This window comes from Humulus lupulus, chromosome 6, assembly GCF_963169125.1.
Source record: "Humulus lupulus chromosome 6, drHumLupu1.1, whole genome shotgun sequence".
Taxonomy (NCBI): domain Eukaryota; kingdom Viridiplantae; phylum Streptophyta; class Magnoliopsida; order Rosales; family Cannabaceae; genus Humulus; species Humulus lupulus.
Genome location: NC_084798.1, coordinates 16912293 through 16933648, shown reverse-complemented (window position 1 = coordinate 16933648; position 21356 = coordinate 16912293). Strand labels below are relative to the sequence as shown.

The 21356-nt window shown below is 33.2% G+C and overlaps 3 protein-coding genes across 8 annotated transcripts; 2 read left to right on the top strand and 1 right to left on the bottom strand.

The window, feature by feature from the left end:
* Nucleotides 1-420: 420 nt before the first annotated feature.
* LOC133781749 (uncharacterized) lies at nucleotides 421-6906 on the top strand. Of its 2 annotated transcripts, none has more exons than XM_062220819.1 (14): nucleotides 421-786; nucleotides 1451-1517; nucleotides 1599-1936; nucleotides 2018-2084; nucleotides 2177-2493; nucleotides 2596-2647; nucleotides 2741-3063; nucleotides 3155-3560; nucleotides 3660-3760; nucleotides 3910-3953; nucleotides 4508-4700; nucleotides 4904-5048; nucleotides 5707-5840; nucleotides 6482-6906. In XM_062220819.1, the coding sequence occupies exons 2-14, from the start codon at nucleotides 1460-1462 to the stop codon at nucleotides 6626-6628; spliced, it is 2325 nt and encodes a 774-aa protein (XP_062076803.1). In that variant the 5' UTR covers nucleotides 421-786; nucleotides 1451-1459; the 3' UTR covers nucleotides 6629-6906. The 2 variants fall into 2 exon arrangements, with proteins under 2 accessions (XP_062076803.1, XP_062076802.1); XM_062220818.1 differs by having other exon boundaries at nucleotides 421-791.
* A 2676-nt stretch (nucleotides 6907-9582) lies between these two features.
* LOC133781747 (phosphatidylinositol/phosphatidylcholine transfer protein SFH8-like) lies at nucleotides 9583-15416 on the top strand. Of its 3 annotated transcripts, none has more exons than XM_062220813.1 (15): nucleotides 9583-9811; nucleotides 9959-10074; nucleotides 10630-10933; nucleotides 11050-11149; nucleotides 11233-11499; nucleotides 11613-11690; nucleotides 11852-11953; nucleotides 12057-12106; nucleotides 12256-12355; nucleotides 12481-12576; nucleotides 12681-12797; nucleotides 13344-13473; nucleotides 14174-14577; nucleotides 14951-15025; nucleotides 15123-15416. In XM_062220813.1, the coding sequence occupies exons 2-15, from the start codon at nucleotides 10041-10043 to the stop codon at nucleotides 15141-15143; spliced, it is 1878 nt and encodes a 625-aa protein (XP_062076797.1). In that variant the 5' UTR covers nucleotides 9583-9811; nucleotides 9959-10040; the 3' UTR covers nucleotides 15144-15416. The 3 variants fall into 3 exon arrangements, with proteins under 3 accessions (XP_062076797.1, XP_062076798.1, XP_062076796.1); XM_062220814.1 differs by having other exon boundaries at nucleotides 9925-10074; nucleotides 12684-12797; XM_062220812.1 differs by having other exon boundaries at nucleotides 9925-10074.
* Nucleotides 15417-15544: 128 nt separating this feature from the next.
* LOC133781748 (phosphatidylinositol/phosphatidylcholine transfer protein SFH3-like) lies at nucleotides 15545-20219 on the bottom strand. 3 transcript variants are annotated; one of them, XM_062220817.1, is made up of 15 exons: nucleotides 20070-20219; nucleotides 19663-19866; nucleotides 18636-18885; nucleotides 18446-18545; nucleotides 18095-18361; nucleotides 17813-17890; nucleotides 17594-17695; nucleotides 17457-17506; nucleotides 17240-17339; nucleotides 17039-17131; nucleotides 16826-16939; nucleotides 16613-16727; nucleotides 16146-16510; nucleotides 15959-16039; nucleotides 15545-15849 (listed from the first exon to the last, which is right to left on the bottom strand). In XM_062220817.1, exons 2-15 carry the CDS (start codon nucleotides 19706-19708, stop codon nucleotides 15832-15834), a joined length of 1779 nt encoding a protein of 592 aa, XP_062076801.1. In that variant the 5' UTR covers nucleotides 19709-19866; nucleotides 20070-20219; the 3' UTR covers nucleotides 15545-15831. The 3 variants fall into 3 exon arrangements, with proteins under 3 accessions (XP_062076801.1, XP_062076800.1, XP_062076799.1); XM_062220816.1 differs by having other exon boundaries at nucleotides 15545-15870; nucleotides 16146-16528; nucleotides 20070-20218; XM_062220815.1 differs by having other exon boundaries at nucleotides 16146-16528; nucleotides 20070-20218.
* Nucleotides 20220-21356: the final 1137 nt, after the last annotated feature.

Below are 21356 nucleotides of genomic sequence, written 5' to 3'. Positions count from 1 at the left end.
TTTTGAATGTTACCAAAATGTATCTTAAATAATTAAATACCATAATATAACAAAAAAAAAAACTAATTGGTATATTAAGTTTTGGATAACCAAAAAGTATTTGAAATAATATAATCTAAAAATAAAGCTTTTTATTAAAAAACAATCAATCGTTATCTTATCAGTAACTAATCAAAGTTTAACTATTTATAATAAAAAAAATTGGGAAGCACTATTTCCCAATTCTATTTAAATTCTGGTATACCATGTTGATGTGACAGGGTATATGTATAAATAAGTTGTTTTAAAGTATTTTTTAAAATAGTTTGCATTTTTGAGCTATTTGTGTAAATTTTCCATAAAAAATGAAAGCTTTTACTATAGCCCAAGCCCAAGTTTTTGGTTGGGTTTCTATGATTATATGCTCTCACTCTCACACGGTCAAATTCACCCTTAACCCTTTGACGCTTAGCCGTGTCCTAACAGAGCCACCCTTGCTCCGCCACCTCTCTATCTCTACACCTCTCTCTCTCTCTCGTCGTCTCTCCAATCTTTTCGAGCCACCTTCTCTGTCGTGGGCAAATTTTGGGTCTATTTCTGTGTTGTGTTTTGGGTATTGTGGAGAAGAAGGGTAACCTGTGTACGAGCTTAATTATTTGAGAACTGGGCTGTGGAAAGAAGAATGTGCGTAGTCAAATATGGCGCTTTACTGAAAGGAAAGCCAACAGTGGGTTTCTTCAACATTGGGTTTCTTCTCTTTTTCAATATAGGAGAAGAAGTTGATTGATATTCCATAGTCCAGAAACAGTAAGGTGCTTTAATATCTTCTTATTTGTCATGCCTTTTTATCTATTGATTCTAATATATGGTTTATATATAGGGATACATAGTATAGAATTGAATAGTACAGTATAGTATGTATATAGGGATACTCTAAGATGAAATCACACTGTAACTGTATTACTTGAACACACCTGAGAAAAATAGTTCACAAGAAGAGGTTTAAGCTTTTTGAATTGATGACCATGAATCTCAAGAGAAATGTTGTATTAAAATTATGTACATTTGAATGTCTTAGAACTTGAATGTAGTGATTCATTTATGCAATAATTTCAGTTGCTGCTTCTACACAATGTCTTTTCTGTAATTGTAATAGCAATATCCAATACTAAGGTAAAAAATTAATGAGATAATTACCTGCTATGAGGTGCACACTAAGCATTTTGTATTTTAAATTGAACAAGAGCATGATTCTAAAGGAGTGTGAGGTAGAGTGAGCTGATTTAGTGAGGTTGTCTAATGTGGTTTGGTGATTTGCTTCCATCCATTGTATGTTTAAACTAGTTTTACATTAACAAAAAATCTTATCTGTATATAGACAATTATATGTGAGTTTCATGGAAAGAGATGATGGCTTAGATGGAAAAAATGACCCTTGGTATTGATCATATTATACTTTTGTTTTCTTTAGGTAGTAACAATGCAGCTCGATGTGGATCCTTTGGATGATTTGCTTTCTGAGTCCAAGACAAATAACAGTAAGTATAACATCAGTACTATTACTGTTATGATGTTTCGAATATGCTTTAAGGGCTAGTATAACTTTTTTAATTTGGCAGGTCATAAGTTCCGACCTAAGATGAAGGCACAGCCTCGAAAGGGTGAAACTAGAGGAGTTGCGTCAGACCTTCCAAATTTAATGGACAGACCAGTTTTAGGCTCTATCCAGGAGGATCCTTTGCAGTCTGCTGTCCAGGACTCGTTGCAGTCTGTTGACTCCCTAGCTATGACAGAGAAATCACTTTCCAAAGAGTCCATTTTCCAGGACTCTTTGCAATCTGTTGAGTCTATAGCTATGACAGGGAAATCACATTCCATAGATCCTTTACATTCAGAGGATGTGGTTCCAGATGGAAATGGAGATTGGCAATCTAGCTTTGGGAAATCTTTAGGAGAGGTAAAGTAAGAGATTTGAATATTAATGTTTTTTTCCCCTCTGCTTTTAGAACATTATGTTGATAATTGTTGTCATGTTCAGAATGCAGACATATTTTCTGGGTTGGAATGTCTTGATGATTTTATTACTCAAACTACAAGTGGTTCAGGTGAGTTGTGAAGAAAAATTTCAATCCCTTGTGGAGTACTTCATTAGTTTTGGATAAGTAAAGCTTTATTATATTTAGTGTTTTACTACCAGGGAGTGAGGCAAGCAAGTCACAGTCTAAGGTTCATATGGACGAACAGCACAGTGAGAAGTTTTTGACGTCATATGGTGTTAATAATAATGTGGAAGGTCCTATTTCCACTTCTCACATGGAAAATCGCTCGGAGGAAAATTTGAGTGCTCCAGCCCATCATTCATTTGACTCTTCATCGTTCACAATATGTGATGTTGCACCATCTCAAATTTGTACTGATTATCATTCAACACAAGATCCAGTGTCCTTCAGTAAAACTGCTGTTTCTAATGAACTAGAGGAAGCTCAGATTAATGACGGAAGGTCAAAAACAATGGTAAAGATTAGTATGATAAATAAGATATCAGTATTATTTTGAAGAAATGAAATATTATATTTTGATGGACTGATCTATGTTATGTTATTAATCAAATTTCAGGTTGCTGAGGATTTGTTTGATTTCGAAATGTATGAGGGAACCGTTGCATCTGGTATGTAAGAAAGTAGCTGCAGCTGCCTCCTATATTTCTACTGTATTTATGTTGATCTCATTTCTTTTTTTCTCTTAAAATTTGGATGTTCAGGTCACCGTGTTGGCAAATTTCAACCCAAGGCCAAGTTGGGGAAGGGAAAAAAGAAACCTAGTACAAACGAACCCCAAGCTGATGTTAGATCTGGTGTGCCTTTACCGGCTGTCCATAATGTTCCTCTTGACCAAGGATATGACCAAGAGAGCTCCGTGCTGGAATTTCCAAGTGAAGGTATTCTTGATTACTCATCAGCTACATTTGATGATTCTATTTCTTTGGATCCAATCTCCGAAATTCAAGAGGATGTAGAACCAACCAATCTTGCAAAAGCTACCCACTCAGAAGTGGTAGAAGATGACCCTGTAACAGAAGAAGTGGTAACCTTTTGAACCAAAATTTGAGTTACAATTACTATTTGGCCTGTAAGATGCTCTGTGTATAATCTTCAGCTTACATTTGATTGTTCAGGATGGCAAGAGTAAAATAGGAGAAAGTTCTACCGAGCCAAATGGTCTTAGAAGAAGCAAAAGATCTGCTGCTATGCAGGATATTGAAGGTAGGGAATCGTCAAAGCAGCAGAGGGAAGATTTAAGACAGCTTTCTGATGATCCAGTGGATGAAGTTCATGATCTTAGTGGCTCTGTTTGTGACCCTCCCTGTACTTCTAATAGAGATGAAGAAGAGGATAATGATGAGGAATATAGAGTGGATAGTACATCTAAAAAGAAAAAGGCTACAAGAAAGGTAAAGGAACCTGTACCTGGAAAAGAGAAACCTGTTCGAAAGCGTAAGAGCTCGAAGCAAGCATCAGAGGAGCAAACTAAAGAACCTCCCAAAAAGTTCCCTCATTCGACTCGTCGTAAAAAAAGGATGGGTAATTACCTGATTTTTTTTGTTATTGTTTTTTGATACCTACACAATGTGAGGCATGGTGTTTTGAAATTATGATGTTGATTTACTTTCTCTTTTCTAGTGGACAAAGCTTTACTTGACATGCCAGAAGATGAAATTGATCCTCTGAGGTTACCGATCAAGGATCTTATTCTTCTTGCCGAGCATAGAGAGCGAATGGCGGTACATAATTTTCAAATTACTCTTTATGGGAGGACATGATACTCTTTATTTTTTTTCACTTCATTGCACTTCTATAGCCATAGAAGTTGTAAGTTTGCTATTTGATTTATATGTACTTTTTTTTCCTGGTTTGGAATCTATTTGTGCAGACTAAAGATGCAGCAAAGCTGAAGACACCACAGACAAATCAAAGGTGCCTGACTTTTTTAGCTAACTCTATTTCTTCTTGCTGCCTGCTTCAACCTAAACCATGTGATGCAATAGTATATTGGAATGGCTACTTTTATTTAGTGAGAGAAACAGGATTATATGCTGATTTTTTAATTAGTGCTTTTACTAGGGCAGCTTGATGATATATATATATATAAATATTTATACATTTGAAACTAGGATTGCCAATATTTTAGACATGGGTCTTTTCCTTTTCCTTTTTCTTCCCCCACCCCACCCCACCCCACCCCACCTTTCTTTTAATGAACATCATTGAAAACAAAAACTTTTGTTTGATTACTATTTTCAGCTCGAGTCAAATGAACTAAAAACGGTTTGCTAAAAGACATCATAAAGAGTGTTGGGGATTGAGTGGGATCATGGTGTTCTCAAAATTACTGATATGGAATTAGAAGAAACTCAAAACAATTAATCTACATTTGCTAGATAAGTTAACATGGGGCTTTGATAAATGAATTTCATGCATACATTTTTATTTTGCCTGATCTAATATCTTTATGCAATTCCTTCCAACAGCGCCAATGACTCTTTCCGTGAGGATGTTTCTCACAATGAAGAGATGTTTCATTCAGAACAGGGCCAACACTTTGATGAAGATCAACCAACTTACAGGGCTCAGTCAAGCTCCACTTACGTTAATTATCATTCATTTATGGACAAAACACCCAGTACAAGGTGGTCAAAACACGACACAGAACTTTTCTATGAGGTAAATTTATTAGAAATTGTTGATTTCCATTGGAAGGCCATTATATAAATTATGTGATTGATTTGAGATGAGGCATGGGAGTTACAGTTTAACTGCCATAATTAATGTGAATTTGATCAGAACTTTAGTTTTACTGATTTTGACTGACATTTTAGTATATATCAACACTATATCAACTAATATATGCTTAAAATGTGGTTTAGGCTGTTCGACAAATGGGGACAGATTTTACCATTATACAACAACTTTTTCCCAATCGAACACGGGAACAAGTGAAATTGAAGTTTAAGAAAGAAGAGCGTCAACACCCCTTGCGGCTCTCTGATGCCCTGACTAATCGGACAAAAGGTGAGTGAGATCCTTATTTATTGCTCTTCTCTCTTCTTTGAAACTAAAAGATGCTTCATTCATTCGTTGTTTGGATGAATTGACACACTAAAATGGGATATGTGAACATGATTCCTCTGCTTCTCTCTCTCTCTCTCTCTCTTCCACATTACATGCATCAGTGCTGGCTTTTATAAATGCAGTATCATGAAATGTTGTACCTAATAAATGAACAAATTTGTTTCTTTCATATATTTCTGTTTGATTAGAAGCGAAACCTGATGCTAGAAACCAGGGCCTGATAAACAAGGAAATCTTGCTCTGCTAGATAGAAGAATGAAGTTCATTGATTACCAAATGACACAGAGCAAGACTTTGCTGTGCCAAACATCAATATTGATGCTTTTGGTGATTGAAGTAGTGGTTAGAAGAAATACATATTATGGCACTGCATGTTAGAAGTAAATAGTTTTGCCTCTCTACATACATGTCTTGTAGATTGTAAATTAAAGTCAATTTCAACCTTTTTTTTTCATCATTCTCTGGATAGGAGAGCTGCAGTTATAGGGATCTAATTTTGCAATTTCAGTTTCTTGCTTCTCATATGACTTTTTATGTGAGTTTGCACGTGTAAGGTTATTCTATTTTTTTTTTTAATTAATATAATGTTGGCATGCAGATCATTCGCATTTTGAGTCTGTGATCAAGCGGCTACAAGAACTTGCTGCTCAAGCAAAGCAAGAGGCCAATGGGAATGAGTCCAATTGGTTCCCAGGGGAGGAAGAAGTGGAGGAGCCTACTCAAAATGCTAATGTATGTATTTTGTCCTTTTCTGCTAAGATGCTAATGTATGTATTTGTCCTTTTATTCTTTTATGCTAAGATGCTAATGTGCTGCCATGAAATACCATAATATTATGGAGAATTATATTTCATTATTGTGTCCAATTATATACTCTCAGAAGCACATTATGCTTTATAATTTTATAGCTACCTAAATAGGGTAAATCGACACATGGCGTGACCGAATCACTTGTATAGACCAACTGACAAAAAAAGTCATATTGGCTTGTTGAAATCCATCTGATCTTGTTGATTAGTGGCTTTTGTCCTCATGACAAGCTAGTGGAATTTTGGGGGACAACATTCTATGTATTGTAATTGTCCTTAGTTGCTTAGAAGAACATGGAATCTACAATCCCATTTGGAGATTTCAAATATTATACTATTCGAATGTGACTTGAGCATTCTTTTGGCACAAAGATGAATAATCGACGAGCGAATTTATATACAAGTTTCTCCTTGAATTTTACATCATATTCTAGTACCAACCTTTTGAAATTACCCAAGAATGAAAGAATCATAGTTATTCTAGTGTTCAGCTGCTAAAAAATCTGAGTGTTGCTTAGAATGTTGCTCTAATCACATCTGACCCGTATATATTTGTTCTTACAGGAAGAACATACAAAATCTGAGTTGGATGAAGTTGTTAAAGATCAAGAACAAGAAGCGGAAGTTACCAATGTTCAAAATAGCCCTTTGAAGTACGACGAGGGCGAAGAAGATGACCCGGATAGGTGGAACAGTTATGATGATTATTAGTGACTAGACACAAGCATTTTTCATCCTAATATCTAACCACCAAAGAACCTAGTTAGGATCTTGATTCTTTAAATGGTCCATTTGTCCAACTCTTCAAATATCATTTTGTTGTAATTTGCATTAAGGGAAAAGTAGTAGTAATAATAATAATAATTATATGTAACTCTTCACATATCATATCATTTGTTGTATTTTACTCTTTAATTTCAATTTTGACAATTTTCCAATTATGTCAAATACATTATTCGCATAAGAAAACAAATTTACTATTAGCATTATTTCTTGACTAATTTTATTAAGTATAATTAGGCCAGCAAATTATACTTAATATAGCTAGGTCAACAACCCTTTTGATTAATTTCTTGTTAAATAATTAATTAATATATATATATATTTGTAGTATTTAGCATTGTACGGACAATGAGTGAATTTCTTCTTTTGGAAACATAATGTGAGAAGCCAGTCCTCGAGTTGTTTGTGAAAATTTTCTAATGCTTGAGACAAAGCGTGATAAAAAGTCACAACCAAAAATCATAACTTATAATTGTTTTGTTTTATATAAATATATTTATATAAACAAGTAATCAAATGTATTATTTTTTTTATAGTACCAGCAGATTGACTTTTGGGTTTGGATTTTTTTTCATAATTGCAATGAAACGCGTGATTAAATGTCAGATTCTTTGTGGGCTCTTAGCTGGTCAGTTGGTACCAAATGATGAATGAAGCCCCAAAACAAATAAAATCAAAAGAAAAAGAAAAAGAAAAAAAAACATATATGATATTTTTTTCTTTTTTTATTTGAAAACCAGTCAAAAATGATAGGGGTATGAGTAGTATATGGGAATGAAAAAGCAAAAGATATATTTGATTTGTTGTTTTTTGAAGAAAAAAATATTTGTTGAAAAATGTGGAAAATAAAGGCATGAATCTGTAATATTTGGTGGGCCTATTAAACGCTTTTGTGGCCCATTCTTTTGGCCCGTTCTTTCCGCCCATAATTAAGCTCCTACTTTATTGGAGTTGACGTAATCTCGTAAAAGTCGAAATTTACGAGGGGTTAAAAATCTACTTGGTCAATAAAAAACAACAATATACTAATTTTGAAAAAAATAAAAATAAATAATCACTTTCAAAAAATAGAAAAAATAATATTGTATTTTTTTTTAGTGTTGTATTATCTGTATACAAAATAATTGACTACGTGACAAACGAGAATATGGAATAATTCAGAATTATTTTGTTACGATGTATTTTAATGTGAAAACAAATTAGAAAAACATCAAACAATGTCTACATGAGAATATAAGAATCTTTCCAAAAATAATTTCAATTATCCAAATAACACTGTATGGATTTTTTTTTTATAATTTTTAATATCTTAGAAATATATATTTATAAAATACAATACTATATAAATCTTGGGAAAGGGGATTCTATTGCTTCCACATTATTATTTTTACATTTCGGGTGAATTCTTTCTTCAAATTTTGTAAGAGTAAAACAATTAATAAACAAAGATAAGATCATAAATATTGTGTTATATTTGACACAAAATATTAATATACTATATATTAAAAATAATAATAAAATAATAAGTTAGAAAGTAAAACATTTAATGCTAATAGATAAAATAATAAAAATGACATAAAAGTAAATAATAAAATAATAAAAAATATACATTATGATATATTGTATATGAGGACTTTTAACATATGCCAAATTTAACATGACTTTTGAGATCAGCTAATATTTGTAAAAAAAAAATGATAATATTATATTTTTTTTTGTTAGTTACATGATGATTATCTCATTAATTACTTTCAATTCCCCATAAAAAATAATATAATAATAGTAGTTATAGTTAATTTTATTTTATATTATATTATTTTCTATATTAATAATAAGGTCAATACGGATGAGAGATAATTTAATTATATTTTAATTTTTATATCAATAATAATTAATTTTATTATATTTATTAACTTAAAGTTAAAATTTTGTAAAACTATGTGTTCAAAGTGTGAATTTATTATTTGTTACGATGTATTTGAATGTGAAAACAATTTTTAAAAAAAAATTAAGACCAAATACTATTAACAATGTCCACATGAATAGATAAGCATCTTTTTCTTTCCAAAATTAATAATACAACTAACTAAATCCATAAATAAAAAAATAATTATTTTTTAGAAATGATTTCAATTATCCAAAAAAACATTAAATGGATTTTTTTTCATGAGGATTTTGGGTGATTGATTTTAATATCTTAGAAATGTATATTTATAGAATACATTACTATATGTATCTTCAAATTTTAAAAGAGTAAAACAATTAGAAACAAAGATAATATTTTTATTTTTGTTAGTCAAAGATGATTATCTCATTAATTACCTTCAAATTTCCATAAAAAAATAATATAAATTCACTTTAAAAATAAAATTATTCTCTTTCATCACTTTATTATATGTATATTCCCCACCCAAATTAACTTTATGTTACCGACACATTTTATTTTTTATTTTTAGTTTTTCAAAATTTAATATAAACAAATAAAATATAACCAAAAAAACAGTACATAGTAAACAAAATAATATTAAAAAATTCATACAAAACAAAAAAATATAGTGAGAGTAAAAAAGTGAGTTGTTGTAAACTAGTGAAATTAAAAATAAAAAGTAAAAAAAGTTTTTTTATTCCATGTGGATATTTAGGAGAGAGAGGGATCACCGTAAAATACGTAGCCCTTACCACAGTGAAGCAAATGATTAGTTACTCAATTACACTGTATTTACTACAACCACCGCCGGCAGGTTAATAATTCAGTGCACCCAAGCTCACCGTGCACTCGCCACGTGGCACCCAACCATATTCTCTGGGTCCCATCTCCCGAGCTCTATAGCTATTCATTCTCAACTATAATCCTCCTACTTGTCTTTTACTTTCCCCTCTCTCTCTCTCTACACTTTCTCTCTCTAACTATCGCCGTCGCCTAGGGCCAATCGGCGTATATATATAAAATATATTTATATATTTATATTTACATTTTCCATTTTCCATTTTCGTACACCTTAAATGCTCTTGGTCAATTCCTGTTGATTCGTTATAGAACGCTCTGGATCGGATTCTCTCCATTAATGCGCAGCCGATATTCCTCGTGATTCGTGTTAAGAGAAAACAAAGGTGAATTTTTTTCTTTTGGTTGGTTGTGTATGTATATATGTATGTATATGTGTGGGTGTGGGTGTGTACGTGTATTTTGTGTATCGATGTGTCTATCGATCTTTGATTTCTAGGGTTTTTTGATCGGAATGTGCGGGGTTCTGGTAGGCATTATTACTTCACCGGAGCTTGACACTGTTGCTCAGAGGATATCGACGAATAAGAAGAAGTAGAAGAACTTTGGAAGAGAATGTCTGGCCCGCTTGACCGGTTCGCAAGACCATGTGAGTCGGTTTAAATTTTTTTAATTTTTTTCTTATTCTTTTTCTTGATGGGTTTTGTATATGATTGTGTGTAGTTTTCTGGTTCTAGGGTTTCGGTTTGGTTGTTAGGAAAATGTGATTATGAAATAGAAATGTAAACCGATAAATTGTTGGAGTCTATACTTTGGTGTATTTTTTTGGGTTTGGGTTGGGGATTGTTTCTGTTCTTTTGGGGGAACAGATCGAGGTATGTAAAGTGTATTTTTTTTTGGCTTTGCCAAATTGCCAATTTTTAGAAGTTCAATGTTAACTTTAATACCATTTTGAGCCATGAATTTGAGAATGTACCTTACTTAGCCACCGGAAGATCTAATTGTGTCAATTTGCCCAATGTCAAAATTCAGAGAAAATCCTATCTTGTTTATGTTTCACATATATTATTTAATTATATAGGAGTTCTTGAGAATTTGTTATTTAATTAGGCTTAATTCTTTTCAAGATTGTTTCTTTTATTGGTCACTGGAATCTTTGTCGGGTTCTTCTGTAGTTTAATTTAGCAATGTTATTATGTTGCAGGCTTTGAAGGGTTTTCTGGTAGTGATGAGAGAAAAGAAAGGAAGTCTGACTTTGAAAACTCAGAGGATGAGAGAAGAACTAGAATTGGGTCTTTGAAAAAGAAAGCATTAAATGCTTCCACTAAATTTAAGCATTCTCTCAAGAAAAAGAGCAGTAGACGTAAAAGTGATACGCGAGTAAGCTCTGTTTCCATTGAGGATGTTCGAGATGCTGAAGAGCTACAGGCTGTCGATCAATTTCGGCAATCACTAATGTTGGATGAATTACTGCCTGAAAAACATGATGATTATCATATGATGCTGAGGTTTGGAGACTTTTTTTTCATTGATTTTGGCCATTCATGTATTCAAATGAGTAAAAATGTGTCTATATTTTCTCTAATGCAAGCATTAATGTACTTTAGGATTGTACTATTGGCAGGTTCTTGAAAGCAAGGAAATTCGATATTGAGAAAGCAAAGCATATGTGGGCTGAAATGCTTCAGTGGAGGAGGGAATTTGGTGCAGACAATATCAGGGAGGTAATTGCAGCTGAAATTATTTTCTGAATTTGCAGTCATTAGAAAGTGCATTTCTTGTTGGCTAATTTCTATATTTTTTTCAGGAGTTTGACTTCAAAGAGAAGAATGAAGTTCTAAAGTATTACCCCCATGGACATCACGGTGTGGATAAGGAGGGAAGACCGATTTATATTGAAAGATTGGGAAAAGTGGATCCCAATAGACTAATGCAAGTTACAACTATGGACCGGTATGTAAAATACCATGTCAAGGAATTTGAGGAAACTTTTGCAACAAAGTTTCCTGCTTGTACCATTGCTGCAAAGAAACACATAGATTCAAGCACTACAATATTAGATGTTCAAGGCGTGGTATGTTGCGTATAACCATTTGTCCTAGTATGTGCTACTCATATTTGCAACAGTTGAAATACTATTTTATTTATGTGTTCTTCCTATTTTCTTTTTCCTTTTCTGTTAATCAGGGTTTAAAGAACTTTACAAAGTCTGCAAGGGAACTGATCATGCGTCTGCAGAAGATTGACGGAGACAACTATCCTGAGGTACATAATTGTGGTCATCTCAGCTTTTATCTATGTTGTACTTGATACTTATTTTAATTTTTTGTTTTGAGCAAGATACTTATTTTAAATTAATCATAAGAATTGGATATTATATTTCTTTATAAATATGAAGTTCCTTTTTATCATTTCAAATGATACAGACTCTCTGCCAAATGTTTATCATCAATGCTGGTCCGGGATTTAGACTGCTGTGGAACACTGTGAAGAGTTTTCTAGATCCTAAAACGACTTCCAAAATTCATGTATGCCAAGTTGCTTGCTTTTATTCATCTTTCATGTATTGTCTAATCTTGCAGCTCACTTACATTCGATACTATTTCTGTCCTTTTGTGGGAAATTTTTTAGGTTCTTGGAAACAAATACCTGAACAAACTGCTTGAAATCATTGATGTCAGGTAATAAGATTGTGACATTCTGTTCAATCTATCCTTTTTATTTATCTTTATTTTTAGTTTTAGATTTCAACATTTTCATTTATTACTATCACAATTTCTTGCAATTTATATTATGATTAATTATCTGTAATGGTATGAAAATTATGCAGTGAGTTGCCAGATTTTCTAGGTGGTTCCTGTACCTGTGCTGACCAGGGAGGGTGCCTTCGATCTGATAAGGGTCCGTGGAAGAACCCAGAAATATTGAAGGTTAAACTGGACCAACTATATTTTTCTATTGTATAATATTTTTACAAGTTTTTGCTATAAACCAGTTTTAGTCCTTGTTAATCAGAAACCAATGATTGCTGTTTTTCATGTCTTATTTTCCACAGATGGTTCGCAATGGTGAAGCACGACGTGCCAGGCAGATTGTAAAGGTTATAACCAGCGAGGGGAAGGTTACCTATATTAAACCGCGCTACCCAGTGGTAAAACTTCATAAATTATCTTGACTTTGTATTAGTATGGAACATGCCGAATTGTTTACATTTTTTTTGGGTAATTACATAATTATTTTGTCTGTGCCTTCTAGCAGGTAAAAGGTAGTGATACATCTACTGCTGAGTCCGGTTCTGAAGCTGAAGATATTGTTTCTCCTAAAGCAATAAAGAGTTATTCACATCTTCGGTTGACTCCTGTTCGTGAGGAAGTATGTTTTCATCTTTTATGTTAAATCATTACCGTGTGTGTATATATGTATAAATAAATATATATATATATAATATAATGTTTATATGTATTAATGTCAGTCATATTATAGTTAAGACCCATTGTTTTGGAACTTCATATAATTTATGACATGGCCTTCTCTGAATATGTGAATTGAGAGTAGTGACTCAGTTTGTATTTCTCCTGCCTTATATATTAAGGATATAGAATACTGAGATAACACTTGTATGTCATAACATACTCAAGAGAGGCAGCTCAAATGATTAGACCCTTCTGGACAACTACATAACAATTGCTTTAGTTTTTTACCCTAATATTGTAGGGTTAGGTGGGTTGCCAATTTGTGAAAAGAAAACATGATGTTCTTTTAGGTATAGTTCATATAAAATATACTTGAAATATACGAGTGGAAACAAAATATATGTAAAATGGCCTACTGAAAAAATTTGTACACAGATTTTTATAATTTCTTTACAGTTTTTTGGTGAAAGGTAGTTATTTATAATGTGTTTTGGTGAATATGTAGGCTAAGACTGTTGGAAAAGCAAGCTATGCTGTTAACTTCTCTGGGTATGATGAGTATGTTCCCATGGTTGACAAGGCCGTTGATGCTGGATGGAAGAAGCAGTCCCTTCAACGATCACAATCTTCTAAAGGTTGTCAGCGTCTGTTAGAATTTGTTTTTCTTCATTTATTATTATTTGCTGCTGTTTTATGTGTGTGTGTCTGCTTTTATTTACTTAAGTGCTTCGTAAGGCATTTTGACTGTAAGCTCTCCTTGATGACCTTTTAGTTTTTTGTCATGTTAATTTCATTGGTTATCTTCTTATCAACTAAAACTAGGATCATAAACATTAACCAGAAAAACCATGAGATTTGTATAGAGATCAATGTCATAGGTTCGCAACTAAAAGTATCTGAAAAATAATGAAGCTCCTCACGAGTTTATTTTTGTGGCTTTTTTAGGACAATAAGTTAGTTGTGTTAACATGAATGGGGATATTCATTACACTTAATATAAGGTCATAGTGCAATTGGTGTTAGTGCTAAGAGATGAGGCAGATATTAATAATTTTAAGTTGGAGAGATGAGTAGTTTTCAGTAATTAAGAGAGCTGTCAAACTAGCTGGACAAACAATTTCGGAGTGCATTTCCTCTCCTTTTTAATGGATTGTTTGACGCTCATTCAACTTTTTGAACTTGAGCTAAATTGATCTTATTGAATGTATAAATCTTAAAGCTCATTTAATAAATGTTTGATATCTGTGTTTAATTGAGTGTCATGTTTTTATGCTTTGATTTGTTCTTTTACGTCCCTGGTGACTCAATCAAGTGAACATTTTGTTTCCAATTCAGGAACCCTTTCCCCGTCTGATACAACAAAAACTTCAGAAGGAATTCGTTCTCAGACTATTATCATGCTTACTGCATTCTTTATGACTCTTATCACTCTTTTACGTTCAATGACATATCGGGTAACTGGAAAGATTCCTAAGACATTGCCTAACTGTAACCAAAATACTTCTGATCATACTCTTAATGCAACAAACAAGGAAGACTGTCAACCCCCTTCATCAACTCCATCATTTACAGAGGCAGATATCCTCTCCACAGTACTGAAAAGGCTAGGAGAGCTTGAGGACAAGGTTGATACACTTCAATCAAAGCCATCTGAAATGCCCTCGGAGAAAGCGGAATTGCTTAATGCCGCTGTTTGTCGTGTGGATGCCTTAGAAGCTGAGCTAATTGCTACCAAAAAGGTGATATTCTCAGTAATCTATTATTTCATTTGGAGGAGAAAAGAACTAGAAAGTACCATTCACTGGAATCATGTTTATCTGCAACAAACATATAACTGCTCATTTTTACTTAAAACTCTTAATGAAATTATTTGCATATGCTGTTAATTTTTTTTGGATAATATCAAATGCTTTGCCCTTGACATTCGTGGTCACATCACAAGACTTGTATTTTGGAAGTCTACTTATGTTATGTGCACATTCTATTTGTTTTTGAAACCCATCACTTCCTCCCTACGGCTATATCCATTGTTGTCTACTTTAACGTAAAATACGTATGCACTTAAACATGTTTGTGATACTAATGTTTTGGTGTTATGTGTCTCTGGTGCAGGCTCTTTACGAAGCTTTAATGAGGCAAGAAGAACTACTCGCGTACATAGACAGACAAGAAGAAGCTAGGCTCAGGGTATGCTAACGAGATCTCGAAATAAATACATAATATATCCCTTTATATGTTTCGATGAGTGGAATTTAACAGACTTTATTTTGGTTCTTGCTATCAGAAAAAGAAATCATGCTGGTGAAGCGTTTTCCTGATGGAGAGAGACTACAAGAAGGATCTCTTAAATGTCAATTTTAGTGTGTTGGATGAAGCATACTTTGATCTTACAAATGATACACCAATCTTTAATGATGTGATCTTTTTAATCCAAAAATCCAAAATGAGAAGGAGTCCTAACCTTGTATGTGCATGGGGTTCCTTTTTTCTCAAAACGATTTGTGTGCAGTTTGCTTGTATTTTCTTGCCATTTAATTTTTGTGAAAGAATTGACTTTGATAAGAAAACATTATACCAATGAGCTCTAGTTAAGACACACAAGTAAGTTAAACTTAAAAGTATGATATTAACTTGGCCCTATTTTGGTTTAGATCTTTTACAATTTAACATCATTTTAGATTAAAAAAAAGAAGAAAAAATAGGTAATTATGCAATGAATGCTTCTTTTTTAGCTCGCGTTGATGCTTTGGTGGCCACATAACTCGAAATATACATATAAAAGTGTCAAGGGAATAGATCACTGTTTACAAGATCATTAATTTACAGAAGACTTGACTCGAGAATAACCAAGGCAAATACATACTCGAGCATTTTGAAATACAATTAGTGGGGCTGAAAATCAACATCGCCACCAACTTCAATCAACGGTTCATGACCTCTTCTATTCGTTTTTGTAGCAGCAGATAATAAAAATAGCGTTCACAACATATCACTCACCAGCAAAATGGGTTCTGCAATCAAAATCCAAAGAACTAGAAGGTGAAAAAAACATGTTAGTAAGTAGTAATTAGAAGTTGGAAAGGTGATTAGAAATAGAATATACTTAGATTAGTTACTTACAAACTTGTTCTTCTTCTTCTTCTTTTTCTTATCAACATAGGACACAAGCTCCTCTTGTTTAACAAGAGCATCATCAAGTGCCTACAATAACCAAAAAAAGAAAAAGACCATTTGTTATTTGTAACATCAGTTAGCACTAGCAAAAGAGTTCAAGAAAAAAATGAAAGTAGGTGCTTGTTTGTTGTACCTTCTTGGCTGCTGAAAGCTCTTGTTCGAGGGCGCTAACCCGGTTCAAGGCTGCATTCAACATTTCCTCTTTCTCAGGAGGCATGACTACCGGTTTCATGTTTAGAACACTAACTTTCTCTTCCAATTCAGCCATTCGCTTCATCATGTTCATGTACTCGGTGTTTGAGATGGGTGCAGGCGCAGGCAACTGGCTGCCTTTGATCATGGTGATCTCATTGTAGTAAACAGGGCTGCCATAGACCGCTGCTTCAGTGATTTTCTTTGGCATGTCTCGAGTGAGACGGACTACAGTGACAATCCCCATCACAAAGGCCATGATTCCGGAAAACAGCTGGTTGCTTGTGCCATTAGTTGTCTTGCAGGCTTCATTAACAGCAAAAGCTTTAAGAGAGAGAAGAATTCTGTAGTGTTAAACCTTATGGAAATAAATAAGAAAAGAAGCGTTGTTGTGACAGTTCTTTGTACCTCTACTGCTTCCAAATTTATCTTTTTTGACTGCTTTAGGCCAAGATGCATCCACAGCTTTGTCAACCACAGGGGCAAAGTTGTTGTATTTGTAGAATTTGGTTACTTGATCAGCCTGCAATTATTTGGTGTTGATGAGAAAGAGGATATCAAACAATAGTTTCATGCCTCATGAAATTGAAAGATTTAACACTGAAAGTTTAGAGATATTACTTCATGAACAGGACTTAATGTTGGATGCTCCAAATGCTCCCTTTGAAGTCTTGAAGAGTGACACTTCAAATCTGAAGCGTCTTGGCTTGTTTCCGAGTTGAAAGAATGGCATCTCTTTAAATTATTTCAAACCATAAAACAAAACGATGAGAATAATACTAAAAGTTAGTTATATTAAATAGTGAAAGAAAACTCATGTCAAGGAGTTAGTACCTTTGAGCCTGATTTCTCATCCCCAGAGATTCTCTTCTCCTCAATGCCTGATAGCACTCTTCCTGTGCATTTTCCTTCACCATTTTGAACCATCTGACTCATCAAAATAACAAACCCAATTATCTTCTATTCAATACTCACTAGCATAAATGGCTAAGATATTACAAACTTAACAAGAGGAGGGTTGGTAGTATAGATCACCTTGAATATTTCTGGATCATTCCATGGACCCTTGTCAGAGCGCATGCAGCCTCCCTTGTCTGCACAAGTGCAAGTTCCACCCAGAAACTCTGGCAGTTCACTGGTTGAATTGTAAACCAACAATGTGAGGGAAGAGAAATTTTACGGAACTAGGCTTAAGCATGAGCAAACTATGAAGTTTATAGATAGATGAGAAAGAAAAATGGTAAAAACTTACTTTGCATCAATTATCTCAAGCAACTTGCTCTGGTACTTGTTACCAAGAACCTGGTGCATAGAATACAACTTGTTTATCTTCAACAATATACTGAAATTACCATTAGTTTAAGGTTAGTAGAGGAAGAGGATTCTTACATGGATTTTTGCAGTGGTCTTAGGGTCAAGGAATGACTTAACAGTGCTCCACAATAGCCTAAATCCAGAACCAGCATTGATGATGAACATGCGATTCAAGGTCTGTCCAGAACAAGAGATTATCCATTGTCAAGTAGAATAGAAAATATAAAAAGATAAGAAGAAAGGTGGAGAATCTAAGTAAAGAAAGGCTTCAAATAAAGGAATAAGGCCAAGTACCTCAGGATAATTGTCACCATCAATCTTTTGAAGGCGCTGGATAAGATCCCTCGCCGCCTTGTTGAAATTTTTAAGCCCCTGAACAAGAAAAACTCAATTAGAAACCAAGCAAATATATCATCTTTTATGTTTGAATAGATCAAGATAATCATCTGACAAGTATGACATTAAGGTTTGTGAAAACAGTATTCCACAATCCTTCTCAAAATTACTCTACTCCTTCAATTCAAAACTTGTTATATTGAGAAAAGACATGAAGTGAGAGCAAAAATCATGACATACCACTCCTTGGACATCCAAAATGGTAGTACTCTGATCAATGTGCTTCTTTGCTGCAATAGAACATGCAGGGAATTTGACAACAAAGGTTCTCTCAAATTCTCTAACGTGGTACTTCACATAACGGTCCATTGTTGTAACTTGCATAAGCTTGGTCGAATCAACCTGACCGAGTCTTTCAATGTAAACAGGCCTTCCATCCTTATCAACTCCATGATGTCCTTGTGGATAGTAGTTTAGGACTTCATCTATCTCATTGAATTCAAATTCCTTCAAGAAAAAATAGACAAAATTAAATGGTTTCCCCAACAAAAATGGCATGTTTGGATAGAAGAAGAATGGTAGAATACCTACCTCCATGATAGTGTCAGCACCAAAATCCTTCCTCCACTGCAGCATATCAGTCCACATCTGCTTAGTCTTCTCAATGTCAAATTTTCTGGCCCTTAAGAATCTGCATCATCATCAACTCATAAACGTTAGATTGATTTGCCAATCGTTTTGAAATTCTAATGTGATGTATATGAGAGTTTGAAAATTTGACCTTAGCATCATGTGATGGTCATCATGTTTTGAGGGCAATAGCTCTTCCAAGATAAGCGCTTGGCGAAACGCATCCACAGCTAGCAACTCATCAGCATCAATGTCATCATCAAAGGTGACTGACATAACCCTGCTGTTCCTTCTTCCTTTCTTTGTCAAGGAATTCCTGAACTTGGTTGAGGCATTGATTGCCTTCTTCTTCAGAGATCCAAGTCTTGTCTTCTTCTCATCCTCGAAGCTCTCTTCGAAACCTGTATATAAGTTCGATCGCCTTAGCACATGGTGTACAGCAAAATACTTATAATTACATGAAAATTCTTCAAGAAAATAGAAAAGAGAAGAAATATAAGAAACTTAAAGAAATTATATGGCTTTATCATGGCAAGTGGTGAACAATTTCCATGGAACAAACATACATTAAACACTCCTACTTGAAAAAGAACTTGTAAGGCTTTGGATATTTTCTTAACCAAATTTCATTTTATTTTCTTCACAAATACCTATTTTCATATGCATATAGCACCAAAGAACGGCATGTTCTTGTTGCATAATATCCCATAAAAGAGAAAAACCAAATTTTGTTAACTAACAATCCTCAACTTTTTCAAGCTTGAACTATCTAAAGAGATAACAAAATTTGGATTCAAGGAGAACATAGTTCAATTGGACATGCATTATTTGATTTTAATTAGGAGTGTACTGTGATGAATTTGTCAGGCTGCTTTTTACTTATCATGATGGCTTAATTATAATGACAGCAGCCATGAAATGAGAGTTTTTGTTGGCTCTAATATGTTATTTTGGGAGAGTGAGGATTTGCTATGAAATTTGAGGTTAGTTTTGTTTAAAAAGACTGGTCTCATTCCTTGTTATATTGAGTCAGATTGACATTATATATAGTTGATTGTGTTTCTCATTGTATATAGCTATGATGATCTATATATATGTATATGTGTGTGTATAATCAGATATGAAGAAAAATTCAGAATTAAGGAAGAAGAAACTGAATACAAGTTATAAAATCATACCTGTCTTAACGAGGCGTTCAAGAGGTCCAGACATGGTATCACACATGATTACTTATTTTCTTCAAATTTTGCTCAATGGATTTTGAGATGGTAATAAAGGCAAGAGAGAATATATCTCAAGCACTCATCAAATACCAATAAGATAAATAATAAGAATATATCTAAAATACATAAATAGAGAGCCCTCAAAAGCTTATGCTCCACCTAATAAAACCATACACAAGCAAATAAACAAGGTCAGTAAACCAAAAACCATGCAATAAATAATAACAAAGTGTATATTAGACAACCCAGAAAGCCAAAACTCATAAACGAACAGTTGTGGATGATGAAAAAGTTGAAGAAAATCCAAAAACTTAATAAAAATGGTAAAAATATAATATTTGGGTTGTTTTAGGAGAGAGTACCTTATGGCAAGAATGTAGGAGGGAGAAGAGAAAAAAGAGGTAAAGAGGATTATATATTCCCCGGATTAATCTGTCATAATGGCGGCTAACCCAATAATAAGGACAACGAGGACGACATTACTAAGTTTAGATAATTAGACAAAATCAAATATGATCTTTTGTTTATTTATTTAGTTATTTTATTTTTTATTGGTGTTGAAAAGGTCTGCAGTGTTGGCTTTCACTTGGCCATTTAGGGGCAGAAAAAAAAAACACATAAGAAAGCTATATTCCGATATGCAAGCCACTCCCTCCATTATATAAATATATATATATATATATGGTATTTTTTCCCACTAAATCTGACCAACTTATCCAACCGTTTTACCTAACACTGAGATTACCTTTTCCTTAAAAATAACTTTGTTAAACTTGTCAACCCCTTGAGCTCAGTATCTATACTATATAATATACATATATATATATATGGTACGTCTAGGGTGTACCCTTAAAATGGCCATACCGGTTTACCTCTTTGTTTTTTTGATAATATGATGATTTTTGGTGTAATTTTTTTACGATCATGTATATTATAATTATTTAGAATATTTTGTAAATTTTCGAGAAATTTCTAATAGTTTAAAGTGCCGAAAACAATATTTAAATAGTCGCGCGTGATTGTTATGCATGTGGAAGATAATCTGTTTGATCTATATTTTTGATATTATAAATTACTCAGAATGTATTGAAAATTTGTAGAATATTTTAAATAACTACAATTTACTAAATCATACAAAAATTTACGCCAAAAATCATTCCTGTACCAAAAACAGAAAAAGAGTGCACCGGAACTCTGGGATGCAGTCTAGAATTTTCAGATATATATACATATATACTTGTGTACATGTATATAAGCATAGAGATAACTAAAATTTCTCAAGTGATTTTCTCTGTTGTTTATTTAAATCCTTATTTATTGTTCTGTGAATCCTGCAGAAAGAGTAGTAGGGTGTCTTTTCGGTGCTAGAAGAAGGTAGTTGTTGGAGTGAAGGTAGTCATTAATTTTATTTATTTATCTCATTATTTGTGTCTGTATTTTTATTTAAATATAGTTATTTTTAATTATAAGACAATAAAGTCAATTGCTTCTGTAAGTGCTATTCCACTAAAGTTATTTTTTAGATGTGTTTATTTGGATTTGGCCTGCTGCTACTTAAAATAAATAAATAAAAATTGGAAGACTAATTTTAGAGTTTGTTAGTTTATGGTGGATAGTGTTTAGTTGTAATTTATAGCTTTATTCTATTA

What these genes read in the sequence shown, in the direction of transcription:
- LOC133781749 (XM_062220819.1), top strand. Translation starts at nt 1,460, where the DNA reads ATGCAGCTCGATGTGGATCCTTTGGATGATTTGCTTTCTGAGTCCAAG. An exon ending in TGAGTCCAAGACAAATAACA is followed by an intron (nt 1,518 to 1,598) that starts GTAAGTATAACA and finishes TTAATTTGGCAG; the next exon opens with GTCATAAGTTCCGACCTAAG. An exon ending in AGCCTACTCAAAATGCTAAT is followed by an intron (nt 5,841 to 6,481) that starts GTATGTATTTTG and finishes TTGTTCTTACAG; the next exon opens with GAAGAACATACAAAATCTGA.
- LOC133781748 (XM_062220815.1), bottom strand. Translation starts at nt 19,708, where the DNA reads ATGTGTGATACCATGTCTGGACCTCTTGAACGCCTCGTTAAGACAG. An exon ending in GACCATCACATGATGCTAAG is followed by an intron (nt 18,546 to 18,635) that starts GTCAAATTTTCA and finishes ATGATGATGCAG; the next exon opens with ATTCTTAAGGGCCAGAAAAT. An exon ending in AGACCACTGCAAAAATCCAT is followed by an intron (nt 17,507 to 17,593) that starts GTAAGAATCCTC and finishes TCTATGCACCAG; the next exon opens with GTTCTTGGTAACAAGTACCA.
- LOC133781747 (XM_062220813.1), top strand. Translation starts at nt 10,041, where the DNA reads ATGTCTGGCCCGCTTGACCGGTTCGCAAGACCAT. An exon ending in GATTATCATATGATGCTGAG is followed by an intron (nt 10,934 to 11,049) that starts GTTTGGAGACTT and finishes TACTATTGGCAG; the next exon opens with GTTCTTGAAAGCAAGGAAAT. An exon ending in TATTAGATGTTCAAGGCGTG is followed by an intron (nt 11,500 to 11,612) that starts GTATGTTGCGTA and finishes TCTGTTAATCAG; the next exon opens with GGTTTAAAGAACTTTACAAA.